General features: G+C 34.9%; 3 protein-coding genes across 3 annotated transcripts; 1 reads left to right on the plus strand and 2 right to left on the minus strand.

Annotated features, from left to right (window-relative positions):
* Positions 1-238: 238 nt before the first annotated feature.
* On the minus strand, positions 239-1034 carry LOC114711852 (protein LURP-one-related 11). The gene is made up of 3 exons (XM_028896278.1): positions 804-1034; positions 473-700; positions 239-373 (listed from the first exon to the last, which is right to left on the minus strand). The coding sequence occupies exons 1-3, from the start codon at positions 1032-1034 to the stop codon at positions 239-241; spliced, it is 594 nt and encodes a 197-aa protein (XP_028752111.1).
* Positions 1035-4578: 3544 nt separating this feature from the next.
* On the plus strand, positions 4579-12957 carry LOC114711895 (1-phosphatidylinositol-3-phosphate 5-kinase FAB1B-like). The gene is made up of 11 exons (XM_028896319.1): positions 4579-5174; positions 5637-6320; positions 6736-6889; positions 6979-7323; positions 7424-8257; positions 8334-8665; positions 9137-9260; positions 9345-9515; positions 10240-11691; positions 12205-12471; positions 12649-12957. The coding sequence occupies exons 1-11, from the start codon at positions 4579-4581 to the stop codon at positions 12955-12957; spliced, it is 5268 nt and encodes a 1755-aa protein (XP_028752152.1).
* Positions 12958-14943: 1986 nt separating this feature from the next.
* On the minus strand, positions 14944-15817 carry LOC114711896 (uncharacterized). Its single transcript, XM_028896320.1, has 3 exons — positions 15527-15817; positions 15330-15457; positions 14944-15194 (listed from the first exon to the last, which is right to left on the minus strand). Exons 1-3 carry the CDS (start codon positions 15815-15817, stop codon positions 15056-15058), a joined length of 558 nt encoding a protein of 185 aa, XP_028752153.1. The 3' UTR covers positions 14944-15055.
* Between the last annotated feature and the right edge of the window lie 1083 nt (positions 15818-16900).

Raw genomic sequence — 16900 nt, forward strand, 5'->3', positions numbered from 1 at the left:
GTAATGGAATTAAGAGAACAAAAACAGTATCTTCCCTCAGCAGCTATTCTCTGAGAGAAGAAAACAAACGTTTGCATGTTTTGATATTTTTAAGAAAAAAACACTAATGAATATATACAAGTTTGTTCTGATCTCTCTAGCTAATGTAAGGTACCCAATACTTTTTTCCAACTAAACATCACATGACTGAGTGCAAATTTTATCCCTTTTTTTTTGGGGGGGGGGTTTATATATACAGTTACATTTTACAGTTGATGAGGCAGTAAGCTACAACAAGCCCCATGATAAGAGAAAGGTCTATGTTTGGTTCCACTACCATTGACACAACATCTTCTCCCAAATCAACTCCGCAGCTTGCCTTCTTTCTCCTTAACTGCTCATAAATAAGTATAGAAAAACATATATAAGCTAGGGTTAATAATGACACATATTTTTATATAAAATCGGGCCTTTCTCTATCTAACTATATTACCTCTGCTACAAGCCCTCCAAACTGATCTGAGATTTTGCAGAAAGATGACTTCCATGTGCTGCATTCTATTCTGTGAGAATATGGCTGGTTCTTTTCCAGTCCAAGCTTAACTTCGTACGTCAAAGCTTCTCTGTGAATCCTGTTACCTTTTGATCTGACCCGAAAGTTTGGTTCTTTCTGGTCATTACTGGATCTGAAACCCTCCCAAACCCTAGAAAACTTGTATTTCTACCAAAAACAAAAGACAAAGAAATTGATGAGTCTATCATTATTAGTTTTGATAATATATATGTGATATATTATATAGGACCAAAGCTACGATATGTTGTACCTTTCTTAGTATGGTAAACAAGACATTGCCTTTTTGATCCATGAGAAAAACTTCATCTGCGCATCTGATATCATAATTATCAACACGAAACACAATTTGGCCTTGCGAATCAAAGACAGTACATCCATTTCCATTTAGTATCAGAGACTTCATCCATATGGTGAAAGTTTCTTGCTTGGAAGTGAAGGGGCAAGTCGTTTCAAAGGAATGAAAGGGATGAACTTTTGCCATCTGATAATGTTCTGCAATATTATCAGACCATGGTAGTGCCTTTTATATGCTGTGTAAAGCTATATAGAGAGCCCCATGCTGAATCATATATCTTAATGCAAGATAATGCAAAACCTACCCTTGTTATTATCTTTATCTAGCAAAACACATAGAAGAATTTGTCTCAAATGGGTATTTTTATTTTAAATTGCTTGTCCTTTTTCTTCAAAAAGAAAATCAAACAATGACTTAAAAAATGCAGACTTGTGATACTAATTTCTTGGAACACTCTTTGCCTTATGTCATATTGGATGAGCATGAATTTCAGATTAGATGGTTCCTTAGATTATAAGTTGCACGTTAAAAAGTGATGCAACATAATGATCAGAATGTACAATTATGGTTTACTCTATTATTTAATAATACTAATGATATAGCCATATAATATTTCATGAAATTAAATCCATAAATTTTTAAGCATTCTTCCGAGTCAAAGTGGTATATCTCTTCAATTTGTTATGATATACCACCAGATTCATGCATTTATATCATTTATGCATATTGAAGTGAAAGAGTAGGTATTGGGATATGCTAATTAATATAATTATTTTGGTTTAGAGCTAGAGAGATAAGGTTCCTCAGCCACCCATTTGATTTAATTTCCACCTCCCGGGACATTCTTCTCTGCTGATATATGGGAATCTGAATTGAATATTATACCAAACTAACTTTATTTAAATTATTAACCATATCTTCATTTATTATTTACATTAATTAATTAAAAAATTCTCAAAACATTGATTAAACAATGCTCCGGTTTAATTTCAATAATATTTCTAATGCGATCAGCGCTTCAGCTCCAAATAATTATCGTTTGGTCTGGAAGTTAAAAGGAAAGACAAAAAGTGACATTACAAAATCAGATTCTCCAAATAAACTTGGAAAATACGAATGGAGAAAGAAGAAAGAAAAACCTATATGCCCTCCTATTGTCTCTCTCTTTCTTTCTTTCTTCTTGCTCAGGTAAGTAATGTTCATGTTATTTATACAAGTTCAAATTCCCTCTGTAACTAATGAATGAAGGTGAATAAGGGAAGGTTATATGTCAATTTTGTGAGAAATAAGTAAACGACGTCGTACATACAGCTGGAAAGAATAATTATTTTTGCAACCAAATCATTTTGTTGGCATTAATTAATAAGATAACATATGCTGCCTTCTGAATTCAATTATTCAAACACTAACACCCTTGCCTTCGTGCCTCCTTCATGTTATCTTAGCCTCTAGAGTCTATAAATATATCTACAATCAACATCATCATTATTTCACTCATAAAATTATTAAAAACTTACTATTCATAAATTATATAATTAGTAGAAAAAATTGTAATAATAAGTAAGTAGCATATATCATATTATCATTTTAAGATCACATAGTGATTTTTCTTTTTTCTTTTTTTGGTTATACTTTACTCAATAGAAGAAACTCGAGTACCTATTATAGTGCACTTACATCTACAAAGAATAGAGCAAGCAAACTCATACTTGTTTAAGATGTTAAATGTCAATTGAGCGACCCTGTAAATTAATCATAATCATACATGTCAGCATAATATATAATGTGTATTTTCATATCCAAGTTCAATAGTATTTTACTAATCCCCAACAAAATGTTCACCATTCTAATGTTAACGTGTCAATGTCAATTACTGAATAATTATATAGTGAAGTTATATTTGAATTTTAAATAATTGAGCTTGAATAATTCTTGAACTACTTAATGCTTATCCATCCATACCTCCATGCTGAATTTCCCTTTTTTTTAAAATACAATAGAAGTAGGTAAAATTATCTTTAAATACTCTTTAAGTTCTCAATGTAATAGGTTCGTCAAGAAATTTATTTGAATTATAAACCTAAGATTTTAATCTATTTTTATCTTATATTTACTCTCCAATTTTTTTATATAATAGTTAGGTAACCAATTTGTAAAAATTAAAAAAACTAATTAAATTAGTTATTTGTAATAAATATGTTGTGTTTTCTTAAAAATATTTTTGTTAATCGTATACATTAGAATAATTCTTATAATGATCATAGGTATTATGTGAGAATAAAATAGATAAGTATGGGAGTAAAATTCAATTTCCAATTAGCTTTTATGTTAATGACTTGGAAATAGCATAATTTTTTACCAAACTAATTTATCTAATTTATAAACTCATATAATCTAATTATTAATGTCATATAAGAATATTTTAGGAAGAATATGATAAACATTTAGTAGGATAAATGACTTATTTATTTCCTAAAATTTATTGAAGTTAGGCAAGCAACTGCTACTATTACATTAAGAATCATTGGTTCAAAAAAAATAAAATGAAAATTTAGTGTGGATCAACGACTATTAGCTGCGAAACAAAAAATAAATAAAAATAAAAACGACCATGCGGCCACGTCAGCAGTCTCTCGTTCTGGGTCACGCGAATTGGGAAGGGAACACCAACGACTATTAGCTGCGAAACGGAAAAACGATGGAAGAAAAAGAGAACGGAGAGTCATCACTCAACTCCCACAAACACCAACATTTCTAATGATTTTTTTGTTTTAATTTCCCAATTCTATACAAAAAATAAAAATTCCCATACATTACCTTGGATGCGTTGCAATTTATTCATAAGATCACCAATCCCAAGCTTCTTCATTGATTGATGTTCTTCTGAATATTCATATTTTGGATGAACCACGTCGGAAGTGGATGATTCATGAATGATCGCGATCCAGAATTGAAGCTTTCTTGATCATTAATATTAAAAAAAGATCGTTTCTTGGTCCGTTTTGTTTCCCAATATTTTATCCGTCTTTCTGGTTCGGGTCTCTCTCTGAGCTTTCGGTGCAGAGGAGTCTGTTAACTGCGAGGCGCAAATCTTGTTTGTATTCTTTGTGCCTTAATTCAACCAAGAACAAAACATTGTTTGAGATTTGAGCGGGAATTTTGATCAGCATTTTATGGGATCCTGCTTGAAAATCTCGTGTTTGATCACCAGGAGTCTGTCTGATTGGTTCATTACGTTGTTTAAAACCACAGGTTCAATCTTGTTTATCTCCTTACCTTCTCCATAACGAGGACAAGTTAACGGTGGTGCGGGGAGTGATCGAAGACGACGGATGAATGTGACCATTTCAATTGGCATTGTCTAAGAAGCGTGTCTGAGTCTTACATGTGACGGTAGAGAGAGATTTTCACTGAGCTTTTGTCTATATAGATGAATTCAGTTGCTTTGGATGAGTTTAATTTGACGTGAGTTTAGGTTGTAATCTTTGTTCAATTATATAGATGGATTTGTGACAGTGAAATTGATTTAACCGTCAGACAAGTGACAATTGGTTGTTTAGAGTTCTGATTTTTTGATGAAGTTGTTTTCTAGACAGCGATGGAGAACCATGAATTAGCCAACAGACTATGAGGATTTGTATAGAAGTGTTGGTGATGATTTTCCTGATACCTGCCTATTAGGGGTCAAAAGAACATGTAATAATGAGTGGGGAAGGAGTTGTGTTTGTCAATGGATGCTCAACGAAAGACTTTCTCTGAAGTTGTAAGCATCGTCAAGTCATGGATTTCTTGGCCATCTCAATCTGAGCAGGCAAATGTGTCTAGGGTTTATTGGATGCCCGACAAGATATGTACAGTATGCTACGGGTGTGATTGCCCATTCACCTTATTTAATCGTAGGCACCATTGTCGTCACTGTGGAAAAATTTTCTGCGCCCACTGTGCTGCAAACTCAGTTCCTGCCCCATCTAGCGATCAAAGGAATAGAGTTCGGGTATGTGATTTTTGTTACAAGCAATGGGAGCAGGGCTTAGCTAGTTGTAATTGCACTAATCAGGTCCCAAATCTAGATCATAGTTTTTCACTATCAGTTTCAAGCTTTAGCAGTACTAAATCCATTGTCACTGCTAATAGCAGTAACAATACTGTTTGCTCCCTTCCTGTTTCCATTGGTTATTATCAACCGGGGCAACAAGGTATGAGCCTACATCGATCATCTGTGAAGGTCAAAGGCCTCGATAGGGAAATTTTATCAGCCCTTAGAAGGGATCTTGCGGCAAGCCTAGGGGACTCATCGTTAAACCAATACGAATACTCAATGGAAAGGTATACATTTTCTCTTGAAGTGACGCATGAGGACTCCTCTGCCATATTTTATATTAATATACCTGACATTCTCTAAGTCCAAGTCATTTTTGTCAGAGATATGATTAATTAATCATCCCTTTAGACATTTAGAATAGTCTATTGACTGGATTGAAACAGGTCCTCTAAAGTTAAAAGATTTAAAAATTAATGAAGTTTAGTTTATTTCATAAAGTTTTCTATTGATTTTTTTTTCCCTTTTGATTTTGAGAAACTTACCAAATTTAATGTATTTTCAACTTTAAAAATATTATATAATGAATAATGATCAAATGAGATTGGCCACATCCCACTAGTTGCTCTTGCTTCTAATTTCCCCTCGTAGTTATGATGGTAACAAAGCTGGTTAGAGCCCTTAATCATAGAGACAATTTTTTTGAACAGAAGTTCTCAGAAAATATGCTTTTATCTATCTATCTTTAGGAGTGGTGATGATGAGGATGATTATGCTGTATATCGGTCAGCTTCTGAAATGACGCATTACTCTGAAGTCAGTGGCTACTATGGTCAAGCTGATTTTGATGGAATTAACAACATTGATGGATCACAGATGCATGAAGATCTTCTATGCAACTCTTTAGAGCCGCAATACTTTGACATGCAGGGTTTTGATGGAAGTGAAGCACCTTCTTCTTTATATGTTTCAGCAGACATTGATGCTGAACCTTTAGATTTCGATAATAATGGACTTCTCTGGCTGCCTCCAGAACCGGAAGAAGACGAAGAATATGAACGAGAAATGTTGTTTGACGATGAGGATGATGATTACGGGAATGACATAGGAGAGTGGGGGTATGCACACTCACCAATAAGTAGCTCTGGAAGTGGAGAGTCGTCCCGAAATAGAGATAGGTCATGCGACGAACAGACGACGATGGGCACAAAGAAAGTAGTTGATGAACATTTTAAGGCCCTGGTAGCTCAGCTGTTAGTAGTTGAAAACCTACCAGTTGAAGAAAATGATACCAATAGTTGGTTTGAAATCATCACTTCTCTCTCATGGGAGGCTGCAACATTACTGAAACCAGATACAAGCCATGGTGCGGGAATGGACCCAACTGGATATGTGAAGATCAAACGCATAGCATGCGGCAACCGCAGTGACAGGTAAGTGCTATAATCTGTATGCAGAGACTAACTTAGGAAATATAGAAGCCATTAAGTCCTATCCTGATCCTTTGAATTGGGATGTAGAGCATTAACGATTTTCGCATAAGTAACAATCTCATCGTTTTTATAAATTGTCATTATTATTAAGTCAAAATAAATAAGTGTTGTCTTTCCTAAAATACTCTTGTTAATCATGTACATTAAAATAGAAATCTTTTTAACATACATAATCAGCATGAGGACTACTTTAGAGAAAATAAATAAATGTTGGAAACAAAATATATTAGAGTCTTATATTTAAGACCAAATTGAATATCTAACAAGCTCTTATATTTAGGATTAGAGGTAGTATAACTTTTTATAGCCCTTGCTTCCTATTACTTGACTTGCTTCCTGGATTTCATATTCTCAGTGTGGTGGTTAAAGGAGTTGTTTGTAAGAAAAATGTGGCTCATAGGCGAATGAAATCAAAAGTAGATAAACCTCGTGTGTTGATCCTTGGAGGGGCGCTTGAGTATCAGCGTGTTGCCAATCTCTTGACTAGTGTAGATACCCTATTGCAGCAGGTTGTAATTTCTTACATCATTTTATATTATGTTGATCACTTTCATGAGTTCATGGTACGTGAAAAGTTTGCATTTTTCTTTTCCTCTAGGAAATGGAGCATTTGAAGATGGCAGTGGCAAAAATAGCTGCACAACAACCTGATATCCTTTTGGTAGAGAAATCAGTTTCTAGATATGCACAAGAATATCTTCTTGCACAAGGCATATCATTGGTTCTTAATGTGAAAATGCCACTTCTGGAGCGCATAGCGCGCTGTACGGGAACTCAAATAGCACCTTCAGTTGATCATCTATCATCCCTCAAGTTGGGCTGTTGTGAAACATTTCGAGTGGAAAAGTTTGTTGAAGACCTTGGTAGTGCTGGTCAAGAAGGAAAAAAACCTGCAAAGACGTTAATGTTTTTTGAAGGCTGTCCTGTCCCGTTGGGTTTCACGGTGTGTCCTTTTCTTAAAAATTTTTGTGCATTATCTAATGATTGCTGTCATGTACATCCTTACTTGTAGCTAGTGTTCACCTGGCTCGTGTTGCTTACAGATTTTACTTCGAGGTGCTGATAAGGAAGAACTGAAAAAGGCAAAGCACGCAATAAAGTATGGAGTTTTCGCAGCTTACCATTTGGCTTTGGAGACATCTTTTCTTTCTGATGAAGGAGCCTCGCAGTCAGAATTAGCTTTAAATAGTCTAATACCTGTGCCGGTTCCAGAAAAATCGCCACTGGTTGCCAGGAACATCTCAAGTTTCCTCATTCCTGACAGCGAAAAGTCTCTGGATCCTGAATTTGGCACTGAACTACAGAGAGCCAAAAGTGTCTTGCCTGCTGATCCTAAAGAAACGCTTTTGTCTTATGGTCCTTATCCATCCATGCCACCCGGTTCAACTACCTTTTACCCAAATTCAATGTCCTATTATGAAAAGCCTCTCACAGGTGAAGATATAAACAAAATATCTCTCATGCAGGGAAATTCCGTAGTGAACAGTTCTCTGGAAATTATAGATACTCATCCTCCTCCTTCTCTAAATGACTGTTGGACTTCGGATAAATTTGATCATGGCATCCTCACTGACACACCTCAGAACAGTCACAGCCAAATGTCCAGAAAACTCAGAGCTTTGGAGCTGTCGCCTTTAGAAGTTGCTCGAAGCCATTCCAAAGAGACAGAAGCTGTGAATGAAGAGCAATTACTTGGTGAAGAAGAAGAGTTTCCGCAAGCACCTTCTGATGATGATCAAATTATTTTAGTGTCTATGTCCTCCCGATGCGTATGGAAGGGAACTGTGTGTGAGAGGCCCCGCATTTTTCGTATTGCATACTATCGCAACTTTGACAAACCCTTGGGTCGGTTTTTGCGGGACTATTTATTCGATCAGGTAAGTTCTGTTCTGGAAATATTCCATCTATTTTTATTTTGAGACCCTTCTCATGCTTGGCTTCATTGCATTTCAGAGTTATCAGTGCAACTTCTGTGAAATGCCATCAGAAGCACATGTGCATTCTTATACTCACAGGCAGGGAAACATCACCATATCAGTTAAAAAACTGCCAGAGATTCTCCTACCCGGGGAAAAGGATGGGAAGATCTGGATGTGGCACAGATGCCTGAGGTGTCCAAGAATGAATGGTTTTCCTCCTGCTACACATAGAATAATAATGTCTGATGCTGCTTGGGGTTTATCATTTGGGAAATTTTTGGAACTCAGTTTCTCCAACCATGCTTCAGCAAGCAGGGTGGCCGGCTGCGGTCACTCTTTACATAGAGATTGTCTTCGTTTTTATGGGTGATCTTTTTTCTTCCTCGTATATAAATAAGCAAGCCTCTAGTTGAAGTTTTATGGACATTGCATTGCTCGTTATGCATTATTCTTCCCAAACTTTCATGCTTGTAATCTAGATCCCTAAGATTATTTCGGATGACCAACTTTGGATTGAGTTACTATTAGTTGAATTTATATAAACTGTGACTCAATTATGCAATAGCTACCCTTCTTAAATTCACTTTTTGAAAAGCCTCATAGTTTTGCCTGCCTTTATGAAATTGAGTTTCATTGCGCCTATTCATGAAACAAGAATTTGTTTGGATTTTATATTTACCTGTGGGATTTATTAGTTCACTATGTTCATATTTCTCTTTCAGATTTGGGAGAATGTTTTCTGTTTTTGGAGAATGTAGAATCTGTAGGTTTTTTGGTAGCTTTTATATGGGTTATTTTTGTAGGATTTATTTGTAGATTATGTTCAATTTCTTGCAGATTTGGGAGTATGGTTGCTTGTTTTCGGTATGCATCAATCGAAATTCACTCAGTGTATCTTCCCCCAGTCAAAATGGATTTTGATAGTGGAAATCAAGAGTGGATACAAAAAGAGTCAGATGAGGTTCAATATTATATTCACTGTCTTGAGATGTTAGGTCTTTAAATATGGTTGTTTGATTGCAAACATGATTTGATGTTATAACAGGTGGTTAACCGGGCTGGGCTTTTATTTTCCGAGGTACAAAATGCTCTTAGTCAGATTGAAGACAAAAGAACTAGCTCAACGCCAGTTAATAGTGGACTTGTAACACCTGAATCTGGCCACCAAGTTGCTGAACTGGAGAGCATGTTGCGAAGGGAGAAAGATGAATTTGAGGTGGGTTCCTTGTCTTATAAGACTCATTTTGATTATTTGGTTATTAACACCAAGCTAAATTTAAGTCCTTTCCCTGTAAACATGCATGTTGTTAGAGATACAATTAGTAGCTTAAGATAGTGTCCGTTTGACCATTGAAATTGATCAGACCAGCTTTACCATGTGCCTGGTAAGTGTGAAATTGAAAGAATGAAGGGGAACCAGTGGAAATTGGCTATGTCCAATGCTCTCATCATGTCAGGTTCCTGTCCAGTTTTCCCACCTCTTCCTCCATATCTTTTTTTTTTTTTTTGCTTTCCCCCTTCTCCTCACTCGTGCCTGTTGAGGCTTTTTTCAATCAATACGCGTATACAGTAAAAAAAAAAGGTCTAAATGCTACTCATTGAAAAGTATTTACTAAGATGTTTCAACTCAAAACTGTTAACTATAAGAGCAAGTTTAAATTTGTACACAAATCGTTCACTCTAAGAACGATTTTCATTTTGTGTCAAATGTGGCATCTAAACTTTTAGTCAAAAAAGTGATAATGCCTTTCAAAGTGTAATTTTTAGATTTCTTTTTTTTTTTTTAAACTATATACAGCATATTGATTAAAAAAGCTGCCAATTGATATGTGCTACTTATACTGCATAACTTTTGTAAAACTCAGGGGCAGTTTTACTATTTTCACAAATGAAGCTGCATGTAAATATTATGTGATGGTCTTTCTTTTCATTTCTCGTAGGCAGCACTTCATAAGATATTAAACCAGGAAAAGAGAAAGGGTCAACCTGGGGTTGACATTCTGGAAATTAATCGGTTGCGGAGGCAGTTATTTTTCCAATCATATATGTGGGACCACCGCCTTATCTATGCTGCCAGCTCAGCTAATTTTAGTAACGAGAGTGATTTGAGCAGTTCAAATTCAGATGACAAGGGCAGAACCATGGATGAAAATTTGAAAAGTGGGATGTCCATGCCAGGAGTAGCTTTCAGTAGTGCTGACTGTATTCTTACGGGTTCAAAGCTCATGGAAAGCCCTGACCTGCAAAGAGGAGAACCTGGTAGCAAAATTTCCCAAGCCGATGACATAATTGATCAAGAAATTGACATGACCGGACATGAGAAAGAGGATCATCAATCTGACCCTTCAAATTCAAAACTTGGGTTTGGCATTCGCAGATCTCTCTCTGAGGGCCATTATCAATCCATCATGCCCTGTTTGTCTGATACGCTTGATGCAAAATGGACAGGTGAAGAAGTAATCCCAAAGGATAACATGTCTGTAGCTCTAGATGAGTTCATGGCCGATTCTTTGAGCACAGCTATACAAAGAGATCATGCAGAAGACCACAATGTGCTCAAGAATATGCCCAAAGCACATGATAATATAATGGAAGACTCTTTAAGCTGGCTGGGAATGCCATTCATAAACTTCTATCGCTCATTTAACAAGAACTTGCAAGCCAGTGGCCCAAAGTTCGATACACTAGCTGACTACAACCCTGTTTATGTATCTTCCTTATCCTCCTTCCGGGAGATGGAACTCCAAGGTGAAGCGAGGCTGCTTCTCCCTATTGGTGTTAATGACACTGTAATACCAGTGTTTGATGATGAGCCCTCAAGTATCATATCTTATGCTTTAATGTCACCAGAATATCATGCCCAACTGATTGATGAAGGAGAAAGAACAAAAGATGGAGTTGAATCAATGCCTTCATTGTACTTTCCTGACTCGGCAAATTTCACCTCGTTCCTTTCTTCCGATGAAACAAGTTCTGATTCTCAGAAAAGCTTCTTCTCCACAGATGATTCGTTACCATCTTTTTCTCCACTGGTATGTACAAAGGCTATGCATCCCAGAGTTTCATTTGGAGATGATGGTCCTCATAGTAAGGTCAAATATTCTGTGACTGTTTACTATGCTAAGAAGTTTGATGCCATGAGAAGGATTTGGTGTCCTTCGGAAATTGACTACGTACGCTCCTTGAGTCGCTGTAAAAAATGGCGAGCTCAAGGTGGGAAGAGCAACGTATTCTTTGCGAAAACACTGGACGATCGATTTATCATTAAACAAGTGACCAAAACAGAGCTTGAATCGTTTATTAAATTTGGTCCGGCATACTTTAAGTACCTTACCGATTCAATAGGCTTACCGTGCCCAACATGCTTGGCAAAGATTCTAGGAATATACCAGGTATTTGTATTTCATCCTTGAAGTGTTGTAGCTTCTAAATTATTTGTTTTATGGGCTGAGAAGAAAACCGCCAAAAAAAAGTTTAGTCATGAGATGAAAACTTTAGAAGTTGCCAAACAAGTTAAAATGGCCATGCAATTTTTAAAACGTTTCTCTATAGAACAGATTAATATACGGTAATATCAAAGCAGTCATTCGTCTTTCCTAAAAGCGTGTGTGTGTCAATCATGTTTTGAAGAATTTCTTGTTTACAGATTGCCGAACCTGAATCAGTGAGAGCATTTTATAATTCCCAGTTCAGAACAACTTGTTTTACTTGTGCAAAATTTGATTGTTATTTTGGACGTGAGAATCAAAGCTTTATGCTTTTGACTTGGTTTGAGTGAAATAATAGAACGAAAACATTACTGGGTAAAGGAACCAGTGGAGGGATACTGCAACAAGTCATGTATTTTTCTCTGCTGAATAAAACATAGTAAATTCTCTGTTTACCGGTTGCTTTCTCCTCGAAAGGTTACAGTAAAGCATCCCAAGGGAGGGAAAGAATCAAAGATGGATGTACTGGTTATGGAGAATCTTCTGTTTAGGAAGAACGTGATTCGACTGTATGATCTCAAAGGATCTTCCAGGTCTCGCTATAATTCGGATACTACCGGGACCAACAAAGTTCTGCTGGACCAAAACTTGATTGAATCAATACCAACTTCCCCCATTTTTGTGGGAAATAAAGCCAAAAAATTGTTATCCAGGGCTGTCTGGAATGATACTTCTTTTCTCGCAGTAAGTATCTCTGCTGATGTTCTGTGATGTTCGTTCTGAGTATCTCATGGTGTAGAAACCAACAAAGAAAAGAAGCAAAGTCCATTGTTCCAAAACAACTCAAATATCAGATGTATCAATAAACAAGCGTTTTGCATCATCATCATCTTCTTATGTTCATGTCTTGTTCATGTGCAGAGAGTGGGCGTAATGGACTATTCGTTACTTCTTGGGATAGATCAAGAGCATCATCAATTAGTTGTTGGAATCATTGATTACATGAGACGTTATACATGGGACAAGCATCTGGAAACGTGGGTAAAAGCTTCAGGCATCCTTGGAGGACCCAAAAATGCAGCTCCAACAGTAATATCACCCCATCAATACAAGGAAAGGTTCAGAAAAGCAATGATTGCTTACTTTTACATGCTTCCAGATCAGTGGTCTGTTCCACCTAGCAACTCTGATTTTCATGAAGACAACACACAATCTACTTCAGTTGAATGATTCTTTGATGCTTTTATTCTTTTCTGTTTTTGCTCTCTCTCCTCCCCCCCCCCCCACCCTTTCAAATAATATAGGTTCTTTTTTTAATTTTTAAAGTCGTTAGAAGATGCTAAATAAAGGGAAAAGAGGCTGTTAGAAGCCGCGAGATGTGTTTGTGTGGAGCAAAAATATTTTTGATGAGCCTGTAGATGATATATGTGTACAAAAATATATACATGGTGAATGTAACTCGCATCACACGATGTACATTTTACATACGTCATTCATATATTTCTCAGAATTATTGTACTTAATTGGATAGGTCAGATTTCAAATGTATAAGATCTTCATCATGTTAAATTCTGCTCAGCTTCAAGGCGTTGGTCATCATTTTAACAATGGAACTTTTCTTTCTTTTTTGTTCATTCCTCGTTAGATATAGAGATGGAGGTGGAGATGAAAAAAGAAATTCAGGATTTACATGAATTGGAGCAGAAAGATTCATGGGTTATACCCTATAGATAAAAATTAAGGAGAATTGTTATGAAGTCCTAAGAAAGGAATATAATCACTAAAAAATCCTAATGATGATTAACCAGTTTACAGTGACAAGTTAGGAAGTAACAAATGCTCACTTGTCATTAGGAAAAATGCTAACTTGTCATTAGGATGTACTGGTAATTTTTTTTTCCCCTTTAGACCTCATTATAATTTTCACTAAAAATGATATATTTTAGAGTGTAAAAAAATTTCTAGACTACATTGACATGTTATATTATGATTAATTAAAAATTCATAAATAAATTTTAACTAAAAGAATTAATGCTAAAAATATACAAAAAAATTGCACTCGCGCTAAGTCCACCAACCAAACAAATTATAAATACATTTCACTTCACAATCAGAATTAATTCGCCAACAAAATTTGGAACATTTCGTCAAAAGTACCGAGTGCATTGTCTTCAATCTTTTTGTACGCATGTACCCATTCCTTCTCAGCCTCTGAGATTCATTTTTGCTTTTGAAAAAAGTGTATCTAAGAATCAAAATTTGACAAAATTTAATTAACAAAATAAAAATTAAATATCTTAACAGTGATTTTCATAGAATTTAATATAATAAAATTTGGTCATTAAAAATAATAAAATTATTATAATTTTTAAGTTTTTTTAATCTGGATTTTAAGAAATAATTTGTCTTGTTTGTACTTGGTAGCAACTGTGGAGGTTGAAATGATGGTGACTTCTTGGTTTGTAGTCTTATAATTTGTGGTTCTAAATCACCTATGCATCCAAACAAATTAATTGCTCTATGATTAGGAAGTCATTACCAATTTTTTAATATCCCCTTTCTAATTGTTGTTCCTTTTTCTATTTTTGATATATATGTTGTTCTAATCCCATTTATAAGGCGGACTGAGAAGAAATCTTGTAGTCATCATTATAAAACATGTCATTAATTTTTTTTTAATTACTAGTTTCTCTTTTTACCCCTTATTCAATGTTGGTGTATATTATTTAATTTTCAAATCATGTATATTTAATAGGAATAAAATTAGAAACATGTTAGACTTATAGGTAGAGTTCATAAGTTATGAAGGTTTTTCTTGATCCTTATAAAATACATTAAATGTGACTTATAAATATAATAGAAACAATAAATAATACATGTGGTCCTTAATATAAAAATTAGATAACTACTTTGTGAATATTAAAAAAATACGTTAAATTAATTATTTATGATGAATGGGCGTTGTTTTTCATAAAATAGCCTTGTTAATTATCTGTATTGAAACTAACTTTGAAGAAAATTTCTTAACATATGTAATCAGTATAAGAATTAATTAAGAACAAAATGAATAAATAGTTAAAAAAAAGATTGAGCTTAGACAAATAAGGATTGTATTTTGATTTTTGAGTGAATTAAGAAAACTAGCACAATGATGTACTTCACAAACAAATTCACCAAAAAGTTAAACAATGAAAACAGATTTTGAAGTAAATATAATTCATAAAATAACTATTCTGATCAATTATAGACCAACAATATGTAAATATACCATAGGCATATATCTACCCTTAGTAGACATTTGATTTGTGAAGTGAGGATGGGCGTTAGGTCAGATTTCAGTGGCAGTGAAGTTGTTGTTGAAGTGTTGGTGAAGGCAGAGACGTTGGAGTGAAGGGTTGAATGTTTCTTCGCCTTTAACAATCTGAAGTAAGCTTTGTTGAAGCAGAAGACTCATTATTTCAACATCTCTGAAACAGATGTAGTACATATTTAATTAAACTATAATTTAGATATGTGTGTGTGTGAGATATTTAAAAGTCCAAAAATTGGAGGGGATTTCTAGGTTGAATATTTGAATATAATGCATGGGATATTGTTTGAACCTTGGATGATAGGTTGGTGTTGTTGGAATTCGTGGAAGTCGAGGCCCTTCATCGTATCCTTCACAAATGATCTCTCCACTGCTCTCATCTTTGTAGCAAACTATTCCCTCTGTTTCATCCTCATATACCTGTTCATTGAGATGAGTAACTACCAATATATATATATACTGTATACATATAGAGAGAGAGAGAGAGACCTTGCTGTTGATGGAGGCTGAGATTCTGAGTAATGGAGGAGGGGCCTTCCTCATCAAAGGCAAAGGGACATGGAATCTCTGCTTGCGATATTGGAAATGAAAGCGCCCAGATTTCTGAATAACTAGGGTTTGAGATGAAGCACAATTGAGAGCCATGAAGAAATTGCAAGAGGAAGAGAAGGAGGAGGAAGAAGAGGAAGACAATGGCTTAATTTTGGTGAACAAGGGTATGACTGTACTATTATATAGTACAATGCAATGATCAGGTCGCCTCTTATTTATGTCAAGCATTGTGGGTTTTCTGGCTAGGCTTCCATCCTATCTTTAATTTAAGATAAAATCCTGCTGATAATCATTTTGTATATAATAAAGACCCACTTAGAGTGGCTTATAAACAGCTCTTGAATCGTGATTTACAGAATGAGGTAAATGTGTAAAGAGAATTTTTTCTCAATTTAAATTAAAATCTTTATAAGCACCGGTCACAAGTAGGTTTAAACAGACCCACCCTAAGAATACCGAGAATGATATTTAAATCTTAAAATATCAATTTAATAATGGTTAAATTTATTTAAAAAATTACTGAAGAATCCAGTTGTAATTATAAAAATATCAATTACAAACCAAGCATTTAAAATACTACTCCCTCCGTTCCTTATTATAAGAAACATTTGATGCTTATGACATGTTCCTATATATAAGAGACACTTAAAGGTTGTTTCTATTTTCTTATGTTGATTTTCTATTTTACCCATATTTATTGTCTCCAACTCACACTCTTTTTCCTTCCCACTTCTCTTTCTTTGAATAATTTATCATTATTCTCTCTCATGCTCTCTCTCCTTATTAATGAGGGTCTTTTTGGGAAAAAAATTATACCTTTTACACATTAATTGTTCTTAACTAATTTTAACTATTTTTTTGATCAACGTAATTCGGTTATTCGTCTCTTATAATAAAGAACAGAGGGAGTATTACACATCACTCTTAAATTATTTGTAATTAGGACTCTCAGATACGTAACCATCTAAATTCATATTTACAATTTATCTTAGTTAAATAAAATTTTTAAAACCTAATATTGTGAATAGGATTAGGTGGCCGGCCATAACATTGGTGTAGAATGTACGTACATTACGGTAATATAAAATCCGACACACAGATGCTAAGCAGTACTATAATGTACATATGTAACATGGATTAGTCCAAAACATGTTTAGTTAATTGTGCCAAGCCAATAACAGAATCACCAGTAAAAATTAAATTCAATATATTATTGGGAGTGAAATGCTGAGTCATACATGTTAGGTTGTGTGCTCCCCATTTTAATTGGTTGCTCTGTCAATTCGCCACCACGCCATAAAAGTGTTTCTA

Source organism: Neltuma alba, unplaced genomic scaffold (assembly GCF_004799145.2).
Source record: "Neltuma alba isolate B1F8T4 unplaced genomic scaffold, ASM479914v2 tig00011322_pilon, whole genome shotgun sequence".
Lineage (NCBI taxonomy): Eukaryota > Viridiplantae > Streptophyta > Magnoliopsida > Fabales > Fabaceae > Neltuma > Neltuma alba.

Bases quoted from the DNA above. Each gene is read 5' to 3' on its own strand.
- LOC114711895 (XM_028896319.1), top strand. From the start codon at position 4,579: ATGGATGCTCAACGAAAGACTTTCTCTGAAGTTGTAAGCATCGTCAAG. The intron at 7,324-7,423 runs GTGTGTCCTTTT...TGTTGCTTACAG, and splicing joins CTGTCCCGTTGGGTTTCACG to ATTTTACTTCGAGGTGCTGA. The intron at 9,261-9,344 runs GTTCAATATTAT...ATGTTATAACAG, and splicing joins TACAAAAAGAGTCAGATGAG to GTGGTTAACCGGGCTGGGCT.
- LOC114711896 (XM_028896320.1), bottom strand. From the start codon at position 15,817: ATGCTTGACATAAATAAGAGGCGACCTGATCATTGCATTGTACTATAT. The intron at 15,458-15,526 runs GTCTCTCTCTCT...CTCAATGAACAG, and splicing joins CAGCCTCCATCAACAGCAAG to GTATATGAGGATGAAACAGA. The intron at 15,195-15,329 runs GTTCAAACAATA...CATCTGTTTCAG, and splicing joins ACACCAACCTATCATCCAAG to AGATGTTGAAATAATGAGTC.
- LOC114711852 (XM_028896278.1), bottom strand. From the start codon at position 1,034: ATGGCAAAAGTTCATCCCTTTCATTCCTTTGAAACGACTTGCCCCTTC. The intron at 701-803 runs GTACAACATATC...TGTTTTTGGTAG, and splicing joins TGTTTACCATACTAAGAAAG to AAATACAAGTTTTCTAGGGT. The intron at 374-472 runs GTAATATAGTTA...ATTTATGAGCAG, and splicing joins TTGGAGGGCTTGTAGCAGAG to TTAAGGAGAAAGAAGGCAAG.